Source organism: Lygodium microphyllum, chromosome 3 (genome assembly GCF_053477565.2).
Source record: "Lygodium microphyllum isolate KBCC chromosome 3, Lygodium_microphyllum_v1.1.10, whole genome shotgun sequence".
Taxonomy (NCBI): domain Eukaryota; kingdom Viridiplantae; phylum Streptophyta; class Polypodiopsida; order Schizaeales; family Lygodiaceae; genus Lygodium; species Lygodium microphyllum.
In genome coordinates this window covers 71565627-71577701 of record NC_141137.1, presented here as the reverse complement: position 1 = coordinate 71577701, position 12075 = coordinate 71565627, and the positions used below count along the sequence as shown (strand labels likewise).

Here is a 12075-nt window from a genome sequence, read left to right as displayed (position 1 = left end):
AGTCTTTGTGAAAAGATCTATAGGGTTATCATTTATATGGAACTTGACAAGCTCAATGCGCTTGTTCTCAAGCACCTCCCTAATGAAGTGATACTTCACCTCAATGTTCTTTGTCTTTGCAAAATGGATAGGGTTTTGTGCCAAGTGAATGGCACTCTGACTATCATAGTGTCATGTATATACATCTCTTGCAATGCCCAAATCTCCACTAGATGAATAAGCCATATATCTTCCTTACAAATCTTAGTGGTGGCTACAACATACTCTACCTCAGTGGGTAGATAAAGCCATACATGGCTGAAAACAAGAGACCTAAGAGACTATACCACGTGTAAAAGTAAAGGAAAACCCTATATTAGACTTCTAGAGTCTACATTCCATGCAAAATCAACATTTACATATCCAACAATAGATGCATCCTTCCTTCCAAAGCATACGCACATACATAAGGAGCCTTGGCCATTTCAACCCTCTGTTCATTTGACTTGGGGCTATTATCTTGGCTAAATTTCAAATATGGAGGTAATGGAATATCAATAGCCTTTCCCCTCTCATATTAAAATACTCCAATACCTTCCCAATATATTCCTTCTAAGACAAATAGAGTATCCTTTTGTCTTGACCTCACATACTTTGCATACCAACAATATGAACAACATTCCACAAGTCCTTCATGTCAAAGGTCTCATGCAACTTATTATTTAAAGCATCCACATCCATAACTAACTTTTTAGCCATCATCATGTCATCCACATAAAGAATCAAGATTATAAAGCTACCATCCCTAGTATAACCTTGAGACCGCATAAAGGCATCAAACTTATGATATCATTCCCTAGGAGCCTATTTCATACTATATAAGCTCTTATGTAGCTTACATACCAATTTCCCCTTATCTTCCATAACAAACCTCTCAAGTTGCTATAGGAAATGTTCTCTACATCCATCTAAACCAACTCCATATCCTCTTTAGCAACCAAAGCAAAAACCATTCAAAGGATAGTCAATTTGACAATTAGTGAGAATATCTCCTCAACGTCAATCCATGCTTTACACCTTTGGCAACCAATCTTGCCTTGTACATTGACAATGCATCATATGAAGATACCTTTATCTTGTAGATCCACTTGCATGGCAATGCATGTTTACCCTTAACCAAAGGAACTAACTCCCAAGTAGCATTCTTTTCCCAAGAATCTATCTCTAATTGCATAGCCTTTTTCCATTTATGACTGTCATCTCTAATCATAGCATCTATATAACAAAAAGGCTCGCCATAATCTATGACAATGACATAGTCTAGATATGGAGTATATCTATTTGGTAGTCAAAAAACCGTCGTAAACCTACATAAAATTGGCTCAACTAAAGCCTCTAACTATCCTATTTGTATATCTATAAAACATGAGGCTTTCTATCATCTCATGGCACTCCCACCTTAGCATTTGCTAGTTGTTCAAGCCCTATATCATATAGAATAGGTCGTACAATCTCATGTGTTGGTTGCTCATCCTCTTGAAATAACACTTTGCAAATCTCAATTGTTTTGATAGGCTACTTACATATCTTATCCTCATTAAAGATGGCATCATGGTTGTACTTCTTTGATTTAGGATCCCACAAGCAATAGCCCATTTCACCTAACTCTTATGCTTTAAAAAATATAGTGCTTAGACTTAGGATCAATCTTACTTTTCTTGTCCCTAGGTATATGCATAAATGCCTCATAGCCAAAAACACACGACTGACCATAACTAGGCCTCTTATCAAATTATAACTCCTCTAGTATCTTGCCATCCACACCAATGGCTTGTCAGGAGACCTATTGATCAAATGTACTATTGCCTTTACAAATTCAGCCCAATATCTATTAGTGAGAGAGACTAGCATTAGAGAGCATGCTATGGACCCTTTTCTAAATGGTTTTGTTCATCTTCTCAGCCACACCATTTTAAGCAAGATTGTCATGAGTTATCAACTCTCTTTTGATACCATAGCTCACATTAAATTTTGTAAAGGCATGCTAGGTGTACTCTCCATCCACTATTATCAATCCTCAAACACTTAAGGTTCTTGCTGTGACTAATTTTACACATAGTCCAAACAACACAAAGCTTTCATTCTAGTGACTAGCATATGCCCCAAATGGTAATACCATAAAGAGATAGATGGCTATTCAATGGGGATAGCTACAACATGGTCTTCATTTAACACTAGAAACAAGCGAAGGATACAAAGTATCAGATTTTGGCCCTTTGGCCACCACAACAAGGGATCCCTTGCAAATTTTTCACACATAATCACCAAAGATCACTCTATAATCACAATCATCAAGTTATCCTGTATTGATCAAACTCTTTGTCAAGTTTGAAACATGCATACATTCCACAAGATAAAAGAAGAATCATTTAGCAATGACAAGTGTATATCCCCAATGCCAACAATGTTGCATGTATAGTTGTTTCTAAGATGGATGCATCCTCTTTTGCTAGCATCATAAGTAGAAAACCACTCCCTATATGGAGTAATGTGAAAAGATACTCCAAAATCCATAAGCTGATTTTGAGACGTGTCATTATCCATGACAACCAAGAATGCATTACCAAAAGAGGATAAAAACAAGGCATCACTATCATCACTACCTTTTTGCTTGTTCATCCACTTGTAGCAATCCTTTTTCATATGTCCCTTCTTTTTACAAAAGTACCATTCTACATCCTTTTTGCTACGTGACTTGCTTCTTGATTTTTCCCTCTCGGGAGAGTTTCCCTTGGCATTTGGCGTTCCTCTCACCATAAGTGCACTTGAGCTCTCAGGACCTTGTATTATTGTTTCCATTCATCTACTCAATGAGAAAATTGCTCTCAACATTAGCGCTTGTAAGACCACCTATGGGTACAGAGTTAATAATGGAAGTCTTGACAGTATCCTAACTCTCAAGAAATGTGACTAACAAGAACATGACCTTCATTAAATCATGAAATATAATATTTTGAGATGTCAATTTAGCTAAAAACGATTTTCAACACATTGAGGTGTTACAACATCAAAGTCCCCTTCTCCATGCAAAGATCGATGAGTTTTCAACCAATAAACCTGCGAGGCTGAACTTTCTTTTTCATTCAAGTCACTAAGTTTTTTTCATATATCATATACACTTGCCATGTCTTTCACATTAAAATGCATGTAGTATAAGAGTATCAACATAATAGTAGAGCATACTAGCTCATCCAATTCCTCCCATACATCTACATCCATGTCTTCATGCTCAATCCCACTACATTTGATCGGCTTTACCTACTTCTTCTAAACTAATACCTTGTAAATTTATTTTTTTCAAGATGAATAGTTCATACCATTAAGCTTTTCAATATTGAATAATGCATTCTCTAAATTGGATATCTGCACACCAAAAATAGCATGGAATATCCAACTGCATGCCCAAAATAGACCAAGGCACTATAAATGAAGTGCCCCGCAAAGCTAAGCAATGGCTACCCAAATATCAAATCAACATAAAACTGATGTGAAAATGATATTTCAGCACTCCGAAAGGCATATGAATGTTTTGCAAGCTCTCCTAAGTATTTTGGCTATCTTTTTTAGCATAAAACAACCGTTTTCAAGTACATGCAAATTACCTTCACAAATTAAATCCACAAAATCTACATATCTATAGCTCTCTTTGTACTCTTTGTTTTGAGCTATAAAACACTTCAATTCGATATCATATGCAAAAGTTATGGCACCAAAATATTAAAGTGTTGTCAAGTTGCCATAGATGTCCAACATAGGTTCTATAACATGCTCTATATCCACTCAAAATAAATTGAATGGCTCCAAACTAAGTGATTGATAGGTATTTTTACTTTCCCTCTACTATACAAACATTTGAGAGAAAGAAAATGGAAGACAATGCTAATTTCTTTTCTCTTAAAAAACTTCAATGTTACTCAATCTCTATGAGCATCCAAATCCAAGCTATTTTGCATCACTTCTACGCCCACTAATGCTACCCAAGTCAATGAAAAAATAGGCTATTGTAGCCCCAAATCAAGCCTCAATGGCTCAAGCACTTGGTTGACTTAGATCTAGATCCCGGCCATGAGAAAAATACCTCTATCAATGCACATGTAGTAAGCATCAATGTTAAAGAAGAAGCTCAAATCCTCGAACTTTGTGACAAAGCTTCACTCCTTGCACTCCTCACTCCAAGCACAATCTCCCATGAATACTAGATTGCTTTGATACTAGTTGAGAGGAAAGCAATGGTGGGGATATGAGGTACAAGGTATGGAGTGTAAGAGGGTTGAGAGACAGAAGAACACAATAGAGCTATGTGGGTACAAAATGAATGGTACCCTTGTTATTTGTTATATTCACTTATATATAAATGTACAATGTACACATATATAAGGGGTGTCCACCCGACTACTAGTCATTGGCCTTTATCCCATGAAAGGAAGCCCAATTGTAGCATTAAGAGCAAACAATGGTTTTAGACTAGAGTGCTAAGGGAATCTCTTGCATTGCACCTTTATCAACACCAATATGATCAATGACCTTTGGGAGGTTAATGTACAACCCACTAGTTGAAGAAGAGATGTTGGTCATAACCCATGCCCCACGAAGGGCAATGCCATATTTCCAAGAGAGCCAAAGCAACTCGTTTCAATGAGATAGATTCAAGAGTGATAAATACATTGCCTTCACAAGCATATCCGTGCCTCTAAGAATACTACTCAAAGGAAGAAAGATTAATAGCAATTGCATGTGAAAATCACAACAATAGAAATAAGTCCAGCATTAGAGGTGTGTCAATATGTTTTGAAGAATAGGCATGAGATGAAGGGTAAATTTACAATAGCATTAAAGTAGCAATGGAAGATTGCAAGTCTTCTAGGATACATTAAGAAAAATCTAATTTTCCTCTATGTACATTTAGGAAATCATTAATCCACAATACTTGTTCCTCTTGAATGGAGAAGGAATGATTTTCTATATATGTATTTCAAATATGATCCTCTTGGCTCTTTGATACTCTATCCCTTGGGCCTTTTGCTTTTCTTGGCTCGCATTGCTAGTTTTTTAGAGACATAAGAATAAATGCAAGTACATCACCATGTGGAGCATGATTTGTGGTTTGACTATTCAATACCTTTGATTTTATGACCAAGTGGCATACATGCTTAGTTTTCAAAGATCGTGCCAAGCTAACTATGTAAACAAAAAATGGAAAAAAGGAATCTAAGAAAAAGAAGTTCCACAAGCAAGATCTTTGAAAAGATTCAAACAATAGAAGTTGTAATTTCATGACTTGCACATTACAACATCCCTTACAAGCATTGTAAAGTCAAAAAAACATGATCACCAATGGATGTTTTATAACATTGCTTATGTTTCTTCTTTTTTATTGTGAAAGTAATATTGTATTATTGGGTGCGTAAAAGATGTACAAGCATTACCAAAAGGTAATGCATTAAGGTTTAGCCTAGAGGTAGCACTTTTCAATTTCCTTGCAAAAAAGCTTGAAGATCTAGTGTTTAGAGCTCAATTTCCTAGTTAGGGTACTAAGGGAAACCAAAATGTTTCTACTTAGCTAGTTATCCAAGACTAATTCCCCATGAAGTGGATGGATCCGGAACTACATCTATCCATCCAAGTCAACATGGGCTTCCTCCCGAATGAAACCCCATTCCTATATTTCTTAAAAAAATTTAGGGCTATTGCCCTAAGTAGATTCGCGAATTTCATTGTTTTGATCATCAAGGAGTCCCTTGTCACCAAACAAGGCAATTTCCATAGCAATATCATCATTCAAATTAGTGGCTTTAAGGCAAGTCTTTAATTTCCTCCATATACGGTCCCAAAATAAATGAAAATTTATTTCCTCTTCCCTTTTGCACAATGCATAATAGGGAGAGATAGAGGTAAAATTAGAGAATCTCCTTCAAACTAGAGGCTGATTGATAGCGACCTTCAATAGAGGTGTTGAGTGTATTTGATAGTGTGGCTTTACAAACCCTTCTAGTCCTTCTTTTCCATGTACGCAACTTAGCCAAAGGAAATTTCTTCTTCCAAGCAAACCACACATGCATAAAGACACGTGGGGTAAGGCCCATAATCTCCTGCTTTTTATAGTATCACTAGTTCTTACCACATGCAGTCTCCAAGATCTTAATAGGATACAAGTCTATTTTTTCAATAGTGGGCCAATTGCCCTTGATCTTTTGCATTGATTTGATAATCCACTCCATCTCTTTGTCATTTAAATTGAAGCATCGTTGTGTGCACTCTAAGTCTATCTAGGCGCAATCCTATTTGTTTAAAATAGAAGCCCATTGTTAAGACCTTGTATGTAAATAGCTTAAGATAATTTCAACTCTTCTTTTGCTAGGGCAAATGGTGGATCATAAGCATAAGGTGATAACCATATGCTAGTACATAGTGAGGGATCCCCCTTTTTACTCCATTCATGAGGCCACTTAATCTCCTTCAAGATCTTAGCCCAAGACTTCACAAGTGTCTCCACTACTTGGGAATGATTGATTCGAATAGGAGATCCACCACTACACATGACATCATGTCATCTCATGCTGGGCCAAACACCTCCACATATACTAGCAATGTATCCTAAATTGCATCAATTTTTCCCAAGCTCAAGGCTCCACAATGCCCTTTTCTAAACCACAACCCCTATATATCTTAACTTCCCCCATGAGGTCTTGCTAAAGGGAAGTATGGGCCCAAAAAAATATCACAAACTATAAGAATGGTTTTAAGAATCATGAGATTCCCCCTAAAGGAAAGGGGTGACCCTACCATTTGAATACTTTCCCTTCAATCTTTACAAGAAACCAACCATTTTTTTGTCTAATAGAGACCCCAATACGAACTAGGCACCCAAGGTATCTTATTATTTGGCCTAGCTTAACCACTCTAAAATAATAGTTTGGCAATCACTCAAGAGGATCTTCGTAACTTAGATAAATGAGTTCTGTCTTCCAGAAGCTAGTTTGTGATGCAAACAATAGAGCAAAATGTTCATATGCCTGAAGAAAGCAATATATGGACCTCTTCTCCACGTTAATCAAACTAACATTACCATCCATAAAAATTTGTGCAGGAAACTACTATCCTCTAGGCAAGGGAAGGCCCTTAATGGGTCCTTACTAAATCTTCTTGTCAATTCGCCTAACAAGCACGAACAACAATGGTGCAAGGGGGAACTCTTGTGTAATTGAGCACTTCAAAGCAAAAGCCATAGTTGTGAGGTCATTGGCATATACCACAATTCAGCAATTACTAAAAAAAGCAAGAAGAAGATAGATGAATACTCGACCAAATCTAGAGGCCAAGAGGAGAGACGACCAACTGACTCAATCATAAGCCATGTCCAAGTGTACGTTTATTATAGGATGAAGTCAACCTATAAACCCATAACATAATCACTGAAGAGAATTAGATTTGATACAAGATCATGTCCACATCTAAGTTTATTATAGGATGAAGTCAACCTATAAAACCATAGCATAATCACCAAAGAGATTAGATTTAATATAGGATCATGTATTTTTCAACCATAGATAAAACCATACTATTAAAGGTGAATAGATCTTGCCAAAGTATGCTTGACCCTTAAAGCAAGGGCTCTAGCAAGGACCTTACAGGTAAAATTTAGCATAATGAGAGGTCTCCAATGATGAGGCGTGATGTTTTCCATAACCTTAAAACTTGTCTACTTGACTCAAAGCCCTTCTTGCAATTTCCCAAAAAAAAAAAAAAAAAAAAAAAAAAACACTCCACATCATAAATCTATTGATGCAAAATCAAATCCCCTAGGCATACCTTTATAGCTCTAAAGAGGGCTTATCTCAAGCATGAAGCCATAATATGTTGTTTTCTTCTAGCCATTTCCTGAAGTTTTCCATGCCTCTTAATCACCTTGATGATCGCACGAAAGCATTTTAACCAATGGTAATCAAGGCTCTTAGTAGGATCTTGAGCTCTTTGCCATGCTTTCTTGAAGAATTCAATAGACCATGTATCCTTAAGGAAGGAGGTATTAAAGCTAAATGGGGGATGCATGTTCATTACCTTGCCTTCGATCACCAACCTAAAAGAGCAGAGAGGGACATGGTCTAAAGTGTTAATGTGGCTAAGCATGTGGATCCTAAACCCTTTGCTTAGACACCATGCATTTAAATTCGCATAGAATCTGTCTATGCAACTAGCATGTTATGTACTCTCCACATGCTTGTTATGTTAGGTGTATGCCAAGTCACGAAGTTCATGGCTACGAACTAGATCTTCCCCCATGCTTCCTTCTTAGCTTGGATCATACACACTCTTACCATGGGAGCAATCAACTTCACTACATGACATGCTCCAATCCCCTGCTATTGAGGCTAGTTGTTTAGCCTTTCACCTATGTTGTTCTATTGTGTAGCTCTAGTTACTCTAGTGTTGGACACATAAATGAAAAGGTCATGAGGCTTTTGCCCTCTATGCAAATGCTTCTTACAACATAACTTCGATCACTATTCTTCCATGCAAAGGTGGGGCGGTATTCTTGTATGATCATAAGAAGAGGTATCATATTTTCCCATGCATTAGACATTTGCAAATATTTCATGGCCATCAAATTTGATACTATTGAGACCTTCACCATCAAGCTTGACTTCTTGTAATGTGATTAATCCAAGCTTATGCTTCGACACTAATCCATGAAAACTCGTTCGTGCATTTAGCACCAAACCCTCTAAAGTTTCAAGCCACCATAGTGACCCCAGACATAACATTTCGCCATTCAATAGTATCCATGTGCATTATCAAGCATTTCATCTAGGCTTATTCAATCATAAAGATGACAATCAACTGAGAGAAGCCATTGCCAAAGTTTTAAGAGAGACTCTTCCCTTTCCCTTCTATGCATAACTCTTCAACTCCAAGTTCTCTTCGTGGGTTCAAATCAAGGGCACTGCTCTCCTTTAGCTTAGCTAGCACATGCATAGGCTTCTATGCATTAAAAGATTGGGGCGCTTGACTAATATTAGACTCAAGTCCTAAGGCTTAGGGCTGCTTAGCCTTCTCATTGCGTTGCTCCTTAACCTTCTCATTAGGTTATCCCTTAGATTCTTGTTTGTATTACTACCTCCACTAGAGCTAAGAGTCAGACTTTCGCAACCACCTCAAATCCTTGGAAGTCAATGACTGCTAGGAATTTGGAAGGTTCGTGTCTCCAATCACAAAGAATACAAGAAGCCTTACATTCTAACTTTAATTTACCCATGGGGGAAACCACCATTGGGACATGTAGTAGTTTGCCAAAATTGCTTGAGACAATTTATTGACCTTATGATCTAGTCAAAACTAGTAGGTACATAAACAAGATCCACATCGGACACTCATTTGGAGTATACCTTCAACAAAGAATGTAGAACTCCATGGCAAAGTACAAATAAGGTTTCCCCTAAGCCTAACGGTAAATGCAAACAACCAATCTCACTCCATCTAAGAAACCACCAACACCATATAAAAGCCCCTATCTACAAACTTCTATTGAAACACAATACCTTTTTCCCTAAAAGGTGGCATCAAACCACCTAGCAAATTCATCCTTTAGAAAAGGATACCCCAAAAAATAGAAAAACATTCTTCCATTAACAAGGTTTGTGTAGCTTTGCGCAAATGTCAATGTCTCTTTGTGAACCCTTTTCCTAGCTTTTGCAATGGATGCCTTGCATGAAGCATTATCCTGCTTTTGATCAATGACTCATCTCAAGTGTCATTGGAGCTTGGAAGTAGTCCATGCATGTCTCCTCAAGCACTTGCTCTTTGACCTAGCTCAAAACATCCCTACTATCTCAAACACTTGCTTCCTTGTTAAAAACTTATGCATGCATGCAAGCGAGCCACATGGTGCATTTAGTATGAGTTAATGCGAGTTACTTCACACACAACACATAAATACCCCACTCCATGTACTTCTATAAGTTCCTTGTTCATCATGATTCTTGGTCTCAAACTTTTTTGAAGAAAAGCATGTTTATGTTTCATAGATGATTTCTTCATGTGGATAAATATTAGCCCTACCATCAAAGATTTGTGCGCATCCCCGATTAACTACTCCTTCGCATGTTTGTAATCGCTATTATTCATTTTACTCAATAGCTAAATCAACAACTTCCAAAATCATCCATTTCATAAAGATAACAAGTTCGTTGATAATACGTGGAATATGAGATTCTAGAAGGGTTAGGGTTTTAAGCAGAGTAATTCCCAAAAATACAAAAGGCCAGAATGCACCCATATAACAAGGCGTATACAATAACCTCAAATAAGCATCTTGATGTGATTAGGTCTGCCGCATTGAAGAAATTGAGGCGTATCATACCTCTCAAAAAAAGTCATTGTTTCTAAGAAGCTAAGGATCGTCCTGAAGACACCACAACTTGATCCACAAGGCCTGAATTTGATTACCTTTCTGTTACAGACCAGTGATGCCCAATTTTGTCAAATCCACAAGTTCATCATGCACGCATTGGTTGCTTTTCTGCAGATTCACCATAAGTATTTGCTCCCCGCATTTCAATTGGCCCACTTAGCAGTCCGCACTACATGCATGACATCCCTGAACAGCCCAGAAATGTATTATTCAAAAGGTTGCATGCTGTTAATAATTTGAGGCCTGCAAGTAAGGCCTTAGCCAACATATCACCGACTGTGCTTCGAGCCAGAGATTGACCCTCGACTGATGATGTTAAGCCATAGGTACTACACCTCACACACATCAAGAGCACATGCCTGTCCATTGAGCCTGCTATACATATAGCAGAGTAGTCTGAGAGCGCAGACATGGATCTCCGCGAGCTATACACATGAATTAGCTGCTATCATGTTGCTAAAACCTGCCATGTAAGGATACACATTACCCCAACTATAGGAGTTTATTGGACAAAAGGGGAGCCATCTGACAGAAGCAGTCCGAAGGTCGTACATAAAACCTTTCCTTGCCCATACAAGCATTATACAAAGGGAGAATCCATGACCTGCAACATCACGCTCGCCACAGAATTGGGCGACATCGGCGACCGTACGTGGCAGGGAAGCAATTTCCACCCATTCCAGAGGATCGTCAGAGAGCTTCCAGATGGTCACAACAGAAGAGACCTCTCCCACCATGAGGAGCTGACCCTCACAGTCCCAAAGGTTGTATGGGTAGCACCCCTCGGGCCAGGGCGCACCCAATCGGTCCCATTGCTCTTCATCCACAGAGAAAACCAGCACTTCCTTTCTTGCCTTCCTAGAGAGCCAGAAGACCTTACCCTGCGAGTAGATAGGGTTTGAGTAATGCATGGAAGCTGCAGGGACCGTGGAGATCCTTCTCCATTGGAGTGACGATGAATCGAACACACGGGCGGAGAGGTCCAGCAGGACATCGTACATCCTGTTGCGCTCCGCGTCGGCTCTGCGGCCAGCAAAGACAATTTTGAAGGAGCCAGAGAGCGGGTCATGGGCGAGGCCGACAAGGAAGGGCGGTCGGCGGTCGGGGGGATCGGGAACTTCGAAGCGCGTGCGCGTGAAAGGGTTCCAGAGGTGGAATCTGGATGCTGTAGCATGGGAGCTGCTTCTGGTCGTCGTGGTGGAGGAGGATAGGCAGAGCAAAGAATGAGCAGAGGTGTGGAAGGTAGCAGGGCAAGAGGAAGGGGACGTGGGGAGGGGGAGCCATCTGCAGCAGGAAGGGTCTGTGTAGAGCAGGGTTCCAGAGGATTCAATGATGAAGCCTAGGGAAGAAGGAAAGGAACAAGAAAAAGAAGGGGAAGTAGGAGACTGATAGGAGGTCACCAATTGTTTCCAAGCCTTGCACACCAGCTGCAGCCTCATCAGCTGCAGTGGATGCAGGCGCTTGAAGATCTGGATCAGTACCTCATCTGGCAGCTCTCTCGCTTCCATCCTCCTGCCCCGCGGCAAGCGCCGCCCCTCTCCGAGATCTGCAAAGCGAATTGGAAAAAGCAACCCAAGCCTTTCCTTTGACCTTAACGGCAAATTCTTGGGAATAACAAACCTACTTAA

At 39.2% G+C, this 12075-nt stretch overlaps 1 protein-coding gene across 1 annotated transcript; it reads right to left on the bottom strand.

The window, feature by feature from the left end:
* Positions 1–10246: 10246 nt before the first annotated feature.
* Positions 10247–12075, bottom strand: LOC148038489 (uncharacterized). The gene has a single exon (XM_087672747.1). It carries the CDS (start codon positions 11953–11955, stop codon positions 10873–10875), a length of 1083 nt encoding a protein of 360 aa, XP_087528873.1. The 5' UTR covers positions 11956–12075; the 3' UTR covers positions 10247–10872.

What these genes read in the sequence shown, in the direction of transcription:
- LOC148038489 (XM_087672747.1), bottom strand. Translation starts at nt 11,955, where the DNA reads ATGGAAGCGAGAGAGCTGCCAGATGAGGTACTGATCCAGATCTTCAAG.